The 18,445-nt window shown below is 43.8% G+C and overlaps 1 protein-coding gene across 11 annotated transcripts in view; it reads left to right on the forward strand.

The window, feature by feature from the left end:
* Positions 1-18,445, forward strand: part of NEK5 (NIMA related kinase 5) — an 86,044-nt gene that overhangs the window by 42,030 nt on the left and 25,569 nt on the right. For 8 of the 11 annotated variants that reach the window (XM_044283533.1, XM_044283536.1, XM_044283532.1 and 5 more), the window contains 8 exons: positions 1,859-2,059; positions 2,171-2,267; positions 2,745-2,884; positions 4,067-4,227; positions 6,890-6,953; positions 9,969-10,070; positions 17,481-17,564; positions 18,224-18,322. In XM_044283533.1, coding sequence (XP_044139468.1) covers positions 1,859-2,059; positions 2,171-2,267; positions 2,745-2,884; positions 4,067-4,227; positions 6,890-6,953; positions 9,969-10,070; positions 17,481-17,564; positions 18,224-18,322 — 948 coding nt within the window. The remainder of the gene's footprint in view (positions 1-1,858; positions 2,060-2,170; positions 2,268-2,744; positions 2,885-4,066; positions 4,228-6,889; positions 6,954-9,968; positions 10,071-17,480; positions 17,565-18,223; positions 18,323-18,445) is intronic. The other 3 variants (XM_044283538.1, XM_044283540.1, XM_044283542.1) reach the window with 1 other exon arrangement.

Here is an 18,445-nt window from a genome sequence, read left to right on the forward strand (position 1 = left end):
CGGTAAGGGTCCATTCACACGTCCTGTTTTTTTTCATCCTGAAAAACGATCCGTTTTTTGCGGATCCGTTGTTCCTGAAAATGTTTCCGTATGTCATCCGTTTTTTGCGGATACATTTCAATAATCAAATAAAGTTGATTGGATTTCTTTGAAAAAAAATTGAAAAAAATAAATAAATTTGTTATGTGTTTCCAGGAACGGAATCCGCAAAAAACGGATGACATACGGAATGACATCCGAATGTCATCCGTTTTTTGCGGATCCATTGACTTTGTATTGTACCAGGATCCGATTTTTCAGGACAAGAATAGGACATGTTTTATATTTAAACGGACATGCGGAACGGAACAACGGAAACGGACAGCACACATTGTGCTGTCCGATTTTTTCCAGGACCCATTGAAAATGAATGGGTCCAGATCTGGTCCTGATCTGTTCCTGAAAAAACGGAACAGATCAGGAAAGAAAAAACGGACGTGTGAATGGACCCTAATACTGATTGCAGAGAGAAAGGGCTAATTTCAGTCACCATTATCATCTAACCGTGCCTGGTTTAATAGGGTTGACCATGGCGATAGATGCTTTTTAACATACCACATGATCATTGTTCTTTTTTTTTTCCAAAGTAACCTGTTAAGTTACATTACACCTCATTCTTTCAAAATATGAGAAAAAAGGGACAAAACTGTAAACGTATGGGCCACTATAAAACCTACTGAGATTTGTTGTGGCTTTGCGCTGCAGAAAGTTTCCTCGTGGTCTTCACAAGTGAAGGTGTGACTTGCCTGGAAAAATGATGTCCTGGAGATAACAGTTACCAGATGCTATACAAAAGTAGAGTCTTAGTTAGGCTTTGCTTATCTGAAGGCAAAGATTCAGTCCAGGTGACTTGTTGGTGGCCTGGCAAACATTCCCAATTAGCACCAACATCCCCCTACCCACCATCATCCTGGAAGATAAAAGGGAGCACAAACCCTTAAAGAACACTGAAATGTGTAGACTATGTGATGGCTGATCTTTCACTGGACTGGAATGTTCCTTTATTGAAGCAATCAATTTTAGAAGATAGCCTGATGGTTAGGGGCAGAGTAGTACTGTAACATTGGAGAAGTCCTGGAGATGGGAATTATGAGAATGACAGGGATAAACAAGGCGTTCATAGCATAGGGACTGGCCCACCAGAGTACATGAACATTCTCTGGTGGGCTCAGGCTCTCATACCATAGTGGGCCCCAGTGGTCCAGGAGAAATAAAACATTTTGAGCTTGCCACTAGGGTCTATTTTTTTAAAATTAAAACCTATTAGACTTTACCGATGATATAAGAGTTGGGCCCCAAGAATAATTTTCTCTGGTGGACCCATGGAACCCTAGTTCGACAATGGGTATACATCCAGTAGATTTAGACCACCGCTATGGACGCTTTGGTAAGGAAGAGGGTCAGTACTGACTTGTTCAATCTCCTTTGAGATTAAGTGAGAACATTTGCAGGACTGGGCAACAGCCCATAGGTCTAGAAAAAGTGGGAGGGGGTTTTAAACACCATGCCCTTCTGTTTTGGGGCGACAGGACCTTGTACATAAGGGGAACCCAGTAAAATCTTTGCTATGGGGGCCTATTTTCTAAGTGTGCCATTGGTATTAGAACAATAGGAAGTTTTAATGGTTTGTTTGAGATGATATGTAATATATATGGGTCATCTTGTGTGACTGGCTCCTAGTACAAGGCTATGCTGTATTTTGTTTTGGAGTCTCTTTCTCACTAACTATCTATCTATCTATCTCTCTCTCTCTCTATATATATATATATATACACACACTGTATATCCGAATTCATCCAATTTTGTACATTCTTTGTAGTTTGAAGAGAACAACCTAAAGCAACTGGTGTTGAGAATCTGCCGGGGTCGTTATGAGCCGCTCTCTCCAAAATATTCATATGATCTGAGGGCATTAATCTCTCAACTCTTTAAAATATCTCCACGAGACAGGCCATCTATCACCTCCATATTAAAGAAGCCTTTTCTAGAAAGGCGCATACCCCATTTCTTGAGTCCAAAGGTAAGTAAGATAAGTATTTCAGTTCTTTACTGGTCTGGCCAAATGGGGATTGCCAACTCCCCCCTGACTGCCAATGAAAATGCTCCTTCCTATTATTTGTTGGATTTCTAGTTGATGGAAGATGAGTTCAGCCATACTGTGCTACACCGGAAGAAGCCTTCACCAACTAAACATGTGCAGGGGCCAGTAACACCTAAACAACCACCAGGTAACATTATACAGGCTTTTAATGGGGGTTTCCAGGGCTAGAAAATTGATATCCTCATCAATAGCTGATTGGTGGGGGTCCAACTCTAGGCACCCCCGCCGATCAGATGTTTGAAGAGGCCGCAGTGCTCCGGTGAGAGATGTGGCCTCTGCTTAGGACAATGACATCAAGTTCGTTGGTCCTATGGTCGATTTGTACAAAAAAAAAAAGTTAAATATATTTTTAAACATATATATATGGGTCCAAAAACACCCATACTATTAAAATATAAACGTATTTATCCTCCTGCCCCGTGAACGTTGTAATGGAAGAAAAATCAAAATGATAAGGAATAATGGAGAGATCTGCACCTGTTCTGTGTTTAGAGCCGCACCTGGTTTGGGCTCACAATCACTGACCAAACACTGACTGTGTGGACTAGGCCTGAGTTAAGATTTTTCAATATTTTTTTTTTTCTTTCTTTGTGTGTCTCCTAAGCTGCAAGACATGAAAAGAACAGAATTCAGGAATTTCATCCTCCAAGAAATAAAGTAGTGAATCCACCGTGGCGTGCAGAATATCCTCGCAGAAATGAATGGAAGCCCCCTCCACATCTTCAACACCAAAATCATGGCAAGGTGATCAATGTGATTAGAAAGAATACTTTTTCGATGAGAGAGTGTGTTCCCCTAAAATAGACAAAAAAAAAATCACTACTAATTATAACAATTCCTGGCATTTCATAGATTTACTTTAGGTGGCCTGACAAGCAACGTTACAGTTGTGCTCTAACAGTTAAAGGGAGTCTGTTGAACCAGGCACAATGCCTTGTAGGACTAGTTCAGCTGAATGTAATGATACCTTTCACATAGTGATCCATTGCATCATTCTAATTTTAATCCATATGCAAATGAGCAGTTAAGTGCACCAAGGGTAGGGCCAAGTCCCTCTGTGCACCATTGCTTCTCCTGCTTCCTCTGCTAGCCCCTCCCTCTTTATTGATGACCAGGTGAGATGACTATGCAGGAACCTGGTACTGTCAATCAAGAAGAGGGCGGGGTTGGCTGAGGAAGCAGGAGGAGCAATGGTGCACGGAAGGACTTGGCCCTGCCCTTGGTGCACTTAACTGCTCATTTGCATATAGATTAAAATTATAATGACACAATGGATCACTAGCCCTACCAGATATAGTGCTTGGTTTAGAGGGGTTATCCGAGACTAAAAAATGTCCCCCATATGCCCAGGCCCCTCACACCGAATCTACTTACCTGGCCCCCGCTTCCTGTGCCGCTCCTGAGCATCGTGGATGACGCTAGGGAGGCTCGTCCCCATTAACGCCTGCCATTGGCTGCTTCCCCGCAGGGGCGGTGCAGGGAGTGGGGAGCCAGGTAAGAGCCAGAAAGTCTATAGCAGATATGAAATGCAGGACACCTATGTGTTTTTTGGGGGGTTTTTTGCAACTGGCATCTTTTCAGTTTGGTAGCATTTTTTGTGTATCTGGGATTTTTTAATGCAGCATGCTGAAGCAATGCCGATTTCTCTTTGACATGAATAGAAGCACCAGCTGCTGTACCCCAGAATGGCCACTACACAGTGATGGCGCTGTGGTGTACGGCCTCTTTACATGGCTGATCGGTGAGGGTGCCAGGTGGGAGAACCCCACAATCTCATACTGATAACCTATTCAGTGCATAGGTCATCAATATGTTGGTCCCGGAGAACCCCTTAAAGCTGCGGAAAGGATTATGTTATTGAAACTAGAAACATCCAGAAAATAAATAGCTTTTTTGTATTGATAATTTTGATTGTCTCCTACTCAGAACTGGGATCACTGGGTGGAAGAGAAGCAATCACCTGGAAGGATACATGGACATTATGAACATTATTATGCCAGACTTAACAACATACAGCAAAGACCCTATGAGTATCAAGGCAACTATGGACCACATGGAAACCAAAGAGCCGATTCCCCGCAACAGTGGTAAGTGGCCACTCAATCAAAGGGGGGACAACTTTTAAACTTTTGAGCTAGTACAGTTCCCCATGGCGCCCAGCTCTCACAGTTACATTCAAAGGTGTAACTTTATATTCTTGAGTGAATAATGGTGTTTTACCTACCAGAGATTGGGTGCCGCTGATAGCTCTGAACCCTCTATAGCTACGTCCCTGGTCATAACGATTCTGTAATCCAGGAAAATAGGCTACTTTCACATTAGCGTTTTTTGCGGATCCGTCATGGATCTGAAAAAAACGCTTCCATTACAATAATACAACCGCATGCATCCGTCATGAACGGATCCGGTTGTATTCTGTCTTCAATAGCCATGACGGATCCGTTATGAACACCATTGAAAGTCAATAGAGTATATCTTCTATGTACTTTATCAATAGCCTGTCTACATTCAGTGTGCTCCCTGTGCTCATGAATGGCAGGAAAAGTCTGAGGCATATTGGTACACCATAGACTTTTTTCAGGGTGCCCACAGAGAGGGCTCCGGGTGCTGCTTCTGGCACCCGTGCCATAGGTTCGCCAACACTGCCCTAAACCCTTCTATAATGCAGTGCACAACAAGACAACCATAGAGTCCCTTAGTAATACTGATGCTGCCGTGCAGTGTGTAGAAGTAACCGTGTCATCCAGGAATTAGTAGAATTTCTCAGGTTGTATCTCAAGGTTACGTTTGTGAATGAAAAATTCCGGAGCATCTTTTCTTATGACTATATAATGTGCCGTTCCTATATTATTCCTGACAGAAGTTATGAATACATTGTCAGCAGTATGCAAATAATGTCCAGATGGGTGTTACCAGTTGGGGGTGTGCACCTGCACAGTCTGACGCTATCTAATGAATGCTGCCACTGTGCAGGGACACACCTCCAACTGGTAGCACCCATCTGAACCTTCATTGAAAACTTCTAGCAAATCATTCAGAATTTCTAGCAGTAATAATAAAGAAATGGCACATCACAGAGTCATAGGAATCTATGCTCCAGAATTGTTGTTACATGGGGGATGCAAGTAGTTACTAAAATAGACATGTCAGGAGGGGGGACGGGTTCTCTTTAAGTACATGGTCCTCCAAGGTTGGGAGTAAAATAGAGAAAGATGGTTGATGGATTCTGAGACTTTCTCCACTCAGTAGTGGGATAATATTATTCATGTATCTATATATTATTATGCAATTTTAGCACAGCGTGTCGTACAGATTTTTGTTAGGGCTCATTTACACGACCGTAGTGTTTTTGCGGACAAGAATAGAACACCATGGCACACCGTGTGCTGTCTGCATCTTTTGTGGCCCCATTGAAATTAATGGGTCCGCACCTGTTCCGCAAAATCGGATGCGGACGCATTCATACAGTTGTGTGAATGAGCCCTTAGTCATAGGCTTCATCACATTCCATGTAAAGTTTGTACAACGAAATGGAGTGAAGATCCATTATGTATAAAGTGTAAAATCAATGAGGGTACTCCAGTCCACCTCATCTGGAGGCGTTCTAAGTAGAAGTGAGACGGGTCGGACATTGTTGCCTATTAAAATCATTTATGATGATATAGAAGTTGGATTGGCTGGACTGGGTATTCTTGGGGACACTTCCAGGACAAAAGGGAAAAAAAACTCAAACGCAATTACAAGAAATCTTTTGCCAGAACTTACATTGAATTTGTGGTGCTTTGAACGAGTCCTCTCTTTTATGGAGAAGGCTGGTTAAGAAAAATATAATGTATTAGAGCTATTTCTATTAGGAAAAATTCTATAGTATTTGGGTCCCATGATTAAAATAGTGTTCCAGAGAAGAACAATTGTTACTTCAGGCCCAGGCAGAACTGATATACTGAAGTGTATTGTTGTGTACACTGCACAAATATTACAGAGCCCAAAACAGTATTTTAGAGCCCATGTGTCAGTACCATATAAAGTACGGCGATTCCATCACATATACTATATACTGCACTATTTAGTCCTGTAAAATGCTGCATTTTTTAACAGAAATCCAACAAATCTCATTATATGTTGTATCTATCTCATATCTATGTTATATTTATCACTCTGTCTGTCTATATCTGTCTGTCTATCTATCTGAAAAACGAAGCAGCACTCCAGAACAGGGTGATGAATAGAGTTGAGCGAACCTGCCTTTTGGCAGGTTCGAGTTCAGCTTCGGGGTTTTAAGTGAATTACGTAATGGATTTCGTTCACACAGAATCCAGCACGTAATCCAATGCTGGCTTGCCGCACAATACAAGTGTATGGCCGGCTCCGAGGATTCCGTTCTGCTGGCCATACACTTGTATTATGAGAGTGTACAAAACCAAATGCCTCTAAATGCACTCAGGTTGGCATGCCGGCATTGAATTACGAACGTGAGAACGAAACCCATTAAGTAATTCACTTAAAACCCGAACTCGAACCTGCAGGTTCGCCCAACTCTAGTGATGAACCCGCTTTATTCTCCCCAACACAATGAAGACCTTCTCACTCGTCAGTCTTGGAGGGATTGCTCCCAATTATTTCTGTACGGATTGTGCTGCTGCTATCTATCTATCATCGTCCTCGCTCTACATGCAGATGCCCACTGACCTGACTTTTACTATAAATGTAAATATGCAAACTAAGTAACCAATAAATCTTATTTCCAAGGAATGACTATCTACAGAGGAAACAGGAGGCAGAACGGATTAAGATAAAGGTTGAAAAACAAATGGTAAATAAAGTATATATTTTACAAGTTTGGGTTAATGTGAAGATTCACTACGTGACACATAAGCTTTAAAAGGTTTAAAAATCACTACACACAGCAATACCCAACTTAATATGTCCGAAAATACAATATGCTTCGCCGGGTCGGGGCATGCACACTGCGATGCCCATTGTGGGCACGGCATCGATTTAACTACTGCGCATGCGTTGGCCTGGTGATGCAGTGCGCAGGTGCGGCATCTCGGCCGGTGTTCTGCCAGATTCCTATACCTTGGCAGAATGCTATACCCGGAAGTGACGCAGACGCACCGGAAGTGACACATCCGCAGCGGAATCAGCTGGAGGAGGGTGCGTGTGGATCTGGCTTGCGCATATCCACTGGATTCGTAAAAATAATTGCACACGGGAGAAGCACCTACTTCATTTGCATGCGCGAAACCATACACCGCGCATGCACACTCAGGGACCGCACTCAGCTCTGCTGTGTGGTGACCCCACCACCCCAATATCCTGCACTCAGCTCTGCTATGTGGTGAGGCTGAACTGCTCCAGATGGTGTCCGCGTGTGCGCACTCAGGGGTAGGTAGATCTGATGGAACGTTTTGCACTGAAAAATCTACCTACCCCTGAGTACGCACGTGCGGTGTACGGTTTTGCGCATGCAAATGAAGTAGGTGCTTCTCCCACAGCAGTGCAATTATTTGTACGAATGCAGTGGATCTATAGGAATCTGGCAGAACACTGGACCTAGGGATGATGCAAGGGAATAGAAGGGCGGGCAAAGGAAGAGGCTGGGGAGCAGTAACGCTGAAAGAAGGCAGAGCAGCCTGGGCTCCTACACACTGAACGCCGCCCCTGGGCCCCCAAGTGCTAATTTGCATATTAATAAATTTTCCAGCTTCTGCAAGTGTAAAGAAAATAACAAAGGTACCATTACATTCATGTATAGGCATGCTACAGAGCCATGTAAGCGCTGTTTATGGTCATATAGTGGTGAGAGACCCCCTTTAGCTTTGAATGAAACTGGGTACACACATAAGGGTCCATTCACGCTTCCGCAACCTCCATTCACATGTCCGCAGATCCGCAAAACACTGACAGCGGCAATGTGCGTTCCGCATTTTGCGGACTGCACATTGCCGGCATTATAGAATATGCCTATTCTTTTCCGCAATTGCGGACAAGAATAGGACATGTTCTATTTTATTCGGGAACGGAATTGCAGACCCGTAAGTGCGGGTCCACAATTCCGTGTCCGGCCAGCACATCGTGCTGCCCTATAGAAATGAATGGGTCCGCTATTCTGCGGAACGAAATTGTGGACGTGTGAATGGACCCTTATTGTTCCAAATCAGCCTGTAGTCCAGGAGGTGAAGAGCTCTTTACAGCTTTTGTTATAACAGGTCCTGGAATAGGAGTAGTGGGTAATGCTATTGGCGCTTGACACAGAGGAATAGACTTTCACTGTAAATTGTGAATATGTATTAGGCTTCTGTTAACATTTACATCTGAGCCTGCATTACAGTTGCAGAGACATTGGGGTTTGTCATGTGCCGCTGGTGTCTGGCAAGCAAATGTAAGCCACAATGCAGTTCTGAACAGAGTCTTATAAATAATAATGCAAAGGACTAGTGGAAAACATAAGAGAATTAAATGAATGATTGTAAGGTAATACTAAGGTCATCATCCGGAACCACAGGCAGCAAACTCAAAAACTTCTACAAGTTTGCAAGGCTGGAGAACTAGGGAGCTAGGTTATTTCTGCTGAGTAAGGTAACAGAAAACAGGTGCAAGCTCAACAGTAGCAGACCATCCAGAATGACCAGGGAGGATTAAAGAGTAGTCAGTAAGCAGATCAAAACCAGGAGAGACAGATACAGACAAAATCGGCAGACAAGAGGCTTATCCATATAGAAGAAAAAGACCGGCTCTCACTTGCTAGTAGTTTGATAGGGTGTTTAATGCCACATTATAACCTCATGTGACGCGTTTCGGCTATAACAGCCTTCCTCAGACATACTACTAGCAAGTGAGTGCCGGTCTTTTTCTTCTTTAAGTTATTACGGAGAGCCTCTCCTAAGACGCATGTTCCAGGAGGATACCGGGGTGCTGACTTACATTATTGCCCAAGAGGTTAATCCAGAGACAAGCCAAAGTCACTTCAGCGGGAGTATCAATAAAAGCCGCCAGCAGACTAAGGGTTTATCCAGAAACAAGCTAAAATCAGTTCACCAGTAGTTTTCCTGCAGGAGTTGAGAGTAGCACAATGCACAGGAGGCAGGACTTGTTCTAAATCACAGTGACTCAGAGTCAGTAGCTGATCAGCCTTCTGATGGGATGCTGAGCCAGAGCTCTGATTGGCATCCCCTCTCTCCAGCAGATCCTTCAGCCAGGACTTGGCTGATCAGCGTGGCAGCTTTCTGGAAATGGCTGTGCAACTGGCGAACGCACTGCTCTTGGTCTCCCCCAGCCCCACTGCCCGGAGGGACAGCTGCTGGGCAGAGAGGAAGGCACCACGGGATTGTGGCTAGATAGGTCCCTGACAATGATTTTCCCTATGGCTGTCAGCATGCTGAACTTTACCTGCTGAGGGTGAGGATTCGGAAACCGCTTTAGACACTAATAAAAGATTAAATCTGAAATATTTACTGTAGATAAGTTATAAATGGAGACCATCAGCTGCTGACAGATCTGTTATGATGCGTCACTCTTAGAGCTTAGAGGACATAATGGTGTCCTGCTGCGGACAGGGTGCAAACTGCTTGTAGACAATTTCCAGGAAGCTGCAGACAAAGTCAGAAACTGAATAATAAAGGAACAAAGGAACAAAGGGAATGGAGTTATATAAGACTCTGTTCACATCAGCGTTGGCGGTCCCTCCATCAGGTTTTCATTACTTTTTAAGGGCCAAAACAGCATAGTCTTCTATGCTTCTTTTTTCTCTTTTTTTTTTTGCTTCATTTATTGATAGACATTGTATATGTTGTCGTTGTTGTTAACTATTGGTGTTTGTGTCTAGGGGCTCCGTCCTTCCTCTGCCGATCATTATGGTAAACATATTCCAGTTTCAAGAGTGGACGTGCGGGTTGACTATCCAGTCAGACATGCTAGAGACCAGGAGGTACTTTCATCGTTGTAGTTTAGACTTGCATATTTGAGGATGATAAAAGTTTACAATATTAATTTCACTCTGACTATGATCAGCCACTGCAGTAGTTAGTTCTAGAGATGGCCATGTGCATTCTAGAAGTATTCCAGAATTTAGCCTACACATACATTGTATACTTGACTCTGAAGAGCAGGCATCCATTCTTGAAGGGCTGCTCATAAGCCAAGGCCAGTTGTGTCTAATGGAAAATCTCATGGGCGGACATGACGCTTGTGTGACAGGTTCACACACAGGGGCCCAGAGAGGTGGGGGCGTATTCCTTCCAATGAGCAGTAACCGTTCACACGGCAGTGTATCCCCGGCAGTGATCCCCGGCAGTGTATGACATGTATCTATGTATTAGTGACATGTAATGAGTGAGTGATGTGTGTTTGACATATGTCTTGTGTGGGGGACGTGTGCAGCATGTTTCTAATATGTGAGTGTGTTTTTGGTGGCTAAGTGGTTAATGTGTGGTGTACTATTATACTATTACTGTGTGAGTCACTAGGGAGGAAACTTGCTGTGGGGTTTCCACTAAGTTGAACAGTGAACCCTGTAGAGTCAAATAGTGGCCAGGAAGTCATCATAGCGGTCTGGGCCCGATAGAGAAGAAAAAGAAAAGTGAGAAGACATCACCTGTAAGTCAATGGATTTAACTGTATGTATTCACTTATATAAGGTCTACTGGGTGATTATACTCTTTACTGCATCTGTGCAGTACTGCAGTTACTATATGGGCACTGTATTGTGATACTATTGGTTATATTGATCACTGTGATAGATATATGTGATCATGGTGTGGCAAAATTATTTGTGGTATTATTTAGTTAGTGGTTGTATGATTCAGAGATATGCAGTTATATATGCATTAGTGCTTATGACAGGATACAATATTTGGGAGCAGGGCTGATGTACTATATCTATAGATACTCAGCATGCAGTTATGTTAATGATTTCAGGTGTGGTCTGATTAGTTGACTGCTAGACATGCCTCTAGGATGCACTCAAATACATTTTGCCAAGTTTTCAGACTTTGAAAGGGGCGCTTTATTGGACTGAGAGAAGCAGGATGGTCGTCTTTTTTTTACCAGCCCTCTCGGCCGTTCTAACCTAGCTGTTCACTTTAGTGACAGCAGCACTGCAGTTACCAGCTCAGTCCACTGCATGATGGATGGACGAACCTGTGTAGTTTTGGCATCGGAGCTACGGTAGAACAGCTGATAACGGTGCAGGGTGTTGGACCTCTATTGTTCTGATATGGATGGCTTTTCCTGAAAACAAAATAATGTAATAATGCAGTGTATGTGTAGGACAAAATCCACTCCATTAGGCCTCATGCACACGACCGTTGTTGTGTTCCGTTCCGCAAAATGGGGTTCCGTTGTTCTGTGATCCGTTTCCATGTGTCTTCCTTTATTTTTGGAGGATCACCAGACATGAAGGAAAGTAAAAAAAAGTCTAAGTCAAGTTTGCCATGCAAATGAAAACGGACGCGGATTACAATCTTGTGTGCCTCCGCGTTTTTTCACGGTCCCATTGACTTGAGTGGGTCCGCAAACCGTTTTCCGTGAAAAAAATAGGACAGGTTATATTTTTTGGACGGACTGGAACTACGGATCACGGACGCGGATGACAAACGGTGCATTAGCCGAGTTTTCAACGGACCCATTGAAAGTCAATGGGTCCGCAGAAAATCACGAAAAACTGAACAACGGACACGGAATGAAACAGCGGTTGTGTGCATGAGGCCTAAGTCTGAAGATAAGGTGATAAGTAAAGCAGAAGATGGAGAAGTACATCAACTTAGGAAAAAAGTAACATTGTAACCCAAAATGTTACTGCTCCATTTCTAGCCAGCACCACATAAGTGGGAGCATCACTTCTTAATCTGAATTATTAGATGCTGAACTTACTCTTATTTATGGACACATTTCTCTAAAGCTCTTCATTCTGTGCCTGCGTCTATACAAAGCATCATGTGAAGGACATCTGTGACCCCAATATCCTCACTGTAAATAACGGGCAGATTGGATGGTTGTAATTACATAGCTTTATGAAACATTCCCCCCGTGACTGCTTACTGTACACAGTATTACTCTGCACACTATCGATTTGGGGGATATATGAAATGCATAGCCCCTAATGTTTTTAATGGTCAAAGTGGTTCCTTGTGTGAAAGATCCATTTTTCTGCATGTCTATATGCTTGAATAGGTTTCATTTACACATTATGCCCCGACTGCAACACATCATCATAATAATAATAATAATAATAATGAGGAAGGAGAATAAAAAAGGCATTTTGGGGTATAATTTGCTATTAAAATCCAGGTTGAAAAATTTTGAAAATTTATTGATATAAATTTATTGGTTCAAAAAGAGGGAAGAGAAGCAGGGGAATTAGGGTGGGATTAGGGACTGTCCTCCAAAAGAGGGAACGTGATAGGTATAAAGATGAATTCTAAGTCTTCACATTGTGCTTGAGGTGAATATAATACAATATGTTCTGGGATGTCCTCCATGTGTCCTTCTGCGCTGTGTGATGTGGATATATTGTCCTGTGTGTAGTGTGTGAAGAGAACTATCTAACTATAGATGTTCTGGAAAGTTACAGGAGATGCACACAGTCCAGGAGATGCACACAAATGTAACTGTAAGGGTAAAAGATAAAAATGCAGAAAAACAGCATTCAGAGCTGGACAAGTCTAATTTGTATTGTTAATGTTTTAGCACAATATAAAATGGTAGAAAAATTATGTGGATTTAGCAACTTTCACTAGAATCCTAAATTGCAATGTTTTTACTGAGATTTTTTCAAAAATCACGGGGGGAAAAAGAGACAAATATGCAATTTCATTGCAAGTTCATTATACCAGCCAGAACGTAAATGGATGGCAGGTTTACTAGGTGTGTGCTGACATATAACGGAACTGCTGTGTGTTCCCCTCATCTCCCCTCCTTGGTTGCCCAAGGAACTACGTACTCTGCCGCCAGCATTGTTAGCTGGAAATATTTGGACAATTTTTCCCCAAGAACCTTCTGGTATTGCACCATTTTGCTAGTCCTCTCCACCACAGGAATAAGAGATGAGAAGTTCTCTTTGTAGCGGCGTCGAGAAGGGTGAACAACCAGTAACCGTTGGCCAAAATGCGTATAACGCGAGGGTCATGGGAAAGGCAGCATAACATAAAGTCAGCCATGTGTGCCAGAGTCCCAACAGACAAGACTTTGAGAGTCATCTTCCTGATGAGGACAGCAATCTCCTCATCCTCTTCCTCCTCTTCGGCCCATCCACGCTGAACAGATGGAATAAGCCTGCTATGGGTACTACCCTCTGTAGCGGAGGCAACTGTCTCCTGCTCCTCCTCCAATTCGCGCTAAGAAGACGTGTTGTTTGTCACCTAAGCAATAACTGTGTTGGTCAGGGCACGGGTGATGTTACAGGACACATGCTGGTGTAAGGTGGGGATGGCACACCGGGAATATTGGGGTGGCTGGGGACTGAGTAAGAGAGGATGGCCACTGCCATAAGGCTGCAGAAAGCCTCAGTGTCCACAAGCCTAAATGGCAACATTTCCAGGGCCAGCAATTTGGAAAGGTGCGCATTTAGTGCTGTGGCCTGTGGGTGGCTGGGTATTTGCGCTTTCGTTCAAAGGCCTGAGTATGGACATCTGTACGCTGCGCTGGGACACAGAAGTGGATGTGTTAACTTATGGTGCTTGCGAAGGTCCAGGTGCAGGGCCTGCGTCTTGGAAAAGGGGATCGCCAGCACGTAACCGAGGGGAAGAGGAGGCAGTGGTGTGACCCGCAGGCTCTGGTTATGGACCCAGGCGTTCAGCCCACCTATTAGGGTGCTTTGATGCCATGTGGCGGATCATGCTGGTGGTGGTGAGGTTGCTAGTGTTCACGCTCCTGCTCATTTTGGTACGCCACAGGTTGCAAATGACAGTTCTTTTATCGTCCTCAAAAAAGCACCAGACTGCGGAACACCTACCCCTTGGCAAGAGAGATTTCCGCAAGGGGGTTCTCCGGGGAACAGTTGCAAGCCTCTTGCGGTGCTGCGGATCCCTCCCTCTCTGTACTGCTATTCTCGCTCGGCTTGCCACCTTCCCAGGTTGGGTCAGTGACTTCATCGTCCACCTCCTCCTCTTCCTCACTCTGGTCATCCTCCTGACTTGTTGACCTAACAAGAACCTCACTTATTGACAACTGTGTCTCATCCTCATCATCAACCTCTTGAGACACTAATTGCCGTTGACTTATTGGCAACTGTGTCTCATCATTATCACCCACCTCGTGAAACACTAATTGCCGTTCCCCACCGTCATCTTCTTCTGACTGTGGATGCTCAAGAGTTTGGGAATCGGAGCACAATATCTCCTCATGTTCATCTTCAAGCGGCCTTGGCAAGAGGACCAAATCAAGGAATGGCGATGAAAAGAGCTTCTCGGAATATCCGAGTGTGTGATCACTTGTTTGCCAAGACTCTCCATGGTGGGAGGAAGGAGTATCAGGGTGAGGATTCTGTTGACCAGACTCTTAGCTACTGAGACTGGACTTTGTGGAAGACAGGGTTTTGCTTAACCGACTGGAAGCATTATCTGCTGCAATCCAACCAACCACCTGGTCGCACTGGTGTCCTGCGCCGCCCTGCAAACTGGGACATGAAGCTAGGTATCATGGATGAGTGTTTGTCTCTTGTGCTCTGGCAGCAGGCACATTTTAACCGTGCCCAGGCCCACGGCCTCTGCATGCACCATCAGCAGCACGGCCACTTCCCTGTCCCTTGCTGCTCGCCTTGAGCATATTAAATGGTATATATGCTTGCAAGTATGTCACACGTACAGTAGCGCAGGTTTTGTTAGTGTATGTGCAAATAAAGTACACAGATACGTAAATGTAACACAATAGATGTAGCAGAGGCTGTGTCACTGTCAGCAGCAGCCAAACAATTGCACGCAGGTTGCACTAATAATATATATGGCAGCCAGATGAAACAATAGTCCTTAAAAGGAATTTTGGGTCTCTAACACCTTTCAACAGTAAACGCTGCCTAAAAAAAAAAAACATTCCTGTCCGTACACTATCTGTCCCTTCTGCTGTAGCTCTCCCTGACTAAGACTGAGCTGAATCACGTGTCATCGGGTGCTATATAGCACCCGATGTTGCGTTCCAGCCAGCTAATTACCATAATGCCAGTAACCAACATGGCTACGGCATTACAGTGAATGCCAGTACTTCCCCATACGTTTATTGGCTGCTTAGCAGCCAACAAACGTGCGGGGAGGAGACTCGAGCATCGCGCTGGAGCACACGCGGGGTTCGGCCAAACACCGCTATGTGCCGAGCATCGCGATGCTCGAGTCAATTATAGATGATTTTTTGTGTGCAGAGAGTGACAGATGCCTTGTGTTTTTTGCCCCTGAATCATTAAAGGGGTTGTCTGGGTTAACCTGTTCTTCACCCCTCCGGCCCTTCCGAGTTGGAATGCTCTGGTGCTCCCCTTGCCCTGTACTACATTGCGCAGGGCAAGGGCTGTTTGTTTAGATTTTTACACTGCTATGGCGGAGGCTCCTGCCTAGCGGTGATCTCGGTGACGTCATCAGCACTAATGGGTGATCTTTAGCACTGCCCTAGGCTGTTTTACAGGCTAGGGCAATGCTAAAGACTGACCATTACTGCTGGTGATGTCACCGGAATCACTGCTAGGCAAAAGCCTCTGCCTAGAAGAAGCCCAGTACTTCACTGAATATGAAGAAAAAGCCCTTGCCTATGGATTTTGTCGTTTCGCTACCTAAATATTTGCTTCATAAATATAGCACTGGATCTGAAAACCATATTTCTCAATGTATTTACATCGTACCACTGGCATAAATACATGGATTACTCTCCCCCATATAGCTACAAATCCCTGCTTCCTTTCATATACATCACATGATAAAACTGGCTTCCTGCATCCACCACTAGGGGGAGCTCAGTACACATATATTTATACAGTTGCTATTGAACTCATTGGCACCTGTAAAAATCTCTTTGCAGTGTGCTCCCTCTAGTGACGGCTGCTGGAAAATGCCCAGGAATTATGTCAGGAACAGAAGGAGGTCAGTGCCAGGCCCCTCCTTCCCTAGTCCCCATAGCAATTGTGCGGTCTCCATGGTAGATATGCCACTATAGGGAGCACACACACATTTCCTGAACTGGGGCCCATTGCTGTCAGTGTTTGCCCCTGGAAAATCTAGCCCTGTTTTAATTATAGGCACATCACTGTTATGCCCCATTCACATGACCGCAAATTGTGGATCCGCAAAACACGGATACCGGCCTTGCGCGTTCCGCATTTTGTGGATCAACACGTGCCACCCTTTATAATAAATGCCTATTCTTGTCCACAAAATGGACAATAATAGGACATTTTCAATTTTTTATGCTGGGCTGCTGAAAGGACATATGGATGCGGATAGCATCTGATGAATCGGTCTGTATCTGATCCGCAAAACAATGTGGATCAGATGTGAACCAAAAATACGGTTGTGTGAATGAGGCCTTATTATTAAGATAATGCTAACTGATCAGTTTCTCTTTATCCAAGAAAACAACCTGTAGGTCACGAGCACCACTATGTTAGGGTGGGTTCACATCACATTTTATGCCTCCATTTGATATATATGTTAGGGAAAAAAAAGATATTAATACGCAGCACACCACGGTCTTGTATCTTTTTACAATGGTAAAAAAAAGTATCCTTTTTTTTGTTTGTTTTTTACAATGAAACTCAATGGTGAACGGATGCTACTGTATGGCATCAGTCTGAGGCATCTGTTTAATCATTTTAATGTATACGTTTTTGCAGAAGTTAGGCTACTTTCACATTAGCGTTTTCTTGCGGATCCGTCATGAATCTGCAAAAATGCTTCCGTTACAATAATACAACTGCATGCATCCGTCATGAACGGATCCGGTTGTATTATGTCTTCTATAGCCATGACTGGCTATTGAAAGTCAATGGGGGACGGATCCGTTTTCTGTAAATACAATGGTGCGGTGTGTTTTACCAGATGCTGTAACCACAGAGTTATTCCCAGCCAGAAGCATGAGCATAACTATAGCCATAACAGCCATAGTATTTGCTACATGCCTTCAATTTTTGCTATTAATGCTACTGTGTTAATTTTCTTACATTACATGGTGAGGGATCCATCTTATTTTGCTAGGGGCCCCTATAAATTATAGTTACACACCTGTAGATAGGACATCTAAAGGAGCCCTTACAGTTTACCTACGATTTATAATAATGTATGATTCTCTGATGTTTTTTTTGCTCATCTTCAAGAAAGAAATATTTTACATATAATAGTAATTATATGTAAAATCTACTTTACAGGAACATCTCAGACAACTTGAAGTCATCCGCCAGCAATATCACAATGAAGTTAGAGAAATAAAATTGAAAGCCGGTGCACACCAGGTAAAGTGTGTGCATCGATAATATAGATATTATTGAGGTGCCAGAATGAAAGAATTAAAGGGGTTCTCTGCTGTTTTGGGCTCCCTCAGGTCCAGAAGCTAGCAAGGTACAAACACTGTGTAGGTTCTGCAGCTTGAATGGGAGTTGTGCTGCAGTACCTCACATGACCACTACGCAGTGTATGGCGCTCCCTGCTTCCTGCTCTGTACACTATATAGTCTCCAACAATGCGTTAACCCAGTGATGGGCAAACTGCGGCTCTCCAGCTGTTGTAAAACTCCAAATCCCACCATGCCCTGCTGTAGGCTGATAGCTGTAGGCAGACTGGGCATACTGGGAGTTGTAGTTTTACAACAGCTGGAGAGCTGCAGTTTGCCCATCCCTGCGTTTACCCAAAACAACTGATTTGGGGGGGGGTGCCCGGGTGTCAGGTACCTACTAATCTGATATTGATGACTCATCTGGAAGATGGGTCATCAATCTCTGTAGCCCGGAAAACCCCTTTAAATAACCCTCTTATTACAAGACCACTAGTTAATCAATTTTACAAATTATAAAAATGTAGCCAAAATTTAACTTTAACTTCTAGCAAGATTATTAAATGTATGGTGTGTATTATTCTATAGATCAACCATTAAAATGTCTGTGACTCTTCACAGGAATCTCCTAAAGTAACAGATGGGACATATCTTGTAAAACCAGGAAACAAGGGAAGACCATCTCCTACAGACCGGCCAGATGGCGAAAAGTCAACTGAGGTGAATGTATAGTCAGTGGCATAGCAATAAGAGTTGTGGAGGTGGGCATGGCACCTTTCATGCCTAAGGGGGCAAAAAAGGCTACAGATGAGCCTATCCTGTCATACTTGGCATTCGATAATT

The sequence above is a fragment of the Bufo gargarizans genome, chromosome 3, assembly GCF_014858855.1.
Source record: "Bufo gargarizans isolate SCDJY-AF-19 chromosome 3, ASM1485885v1, whole genome shotgun sequence".
Classification (NCBI taxonomy): Eukaryota; Metazoa; Chordata; class Amphibia; order Anura; family Bufonidae; genus Bufo; species Bufo gargarizans.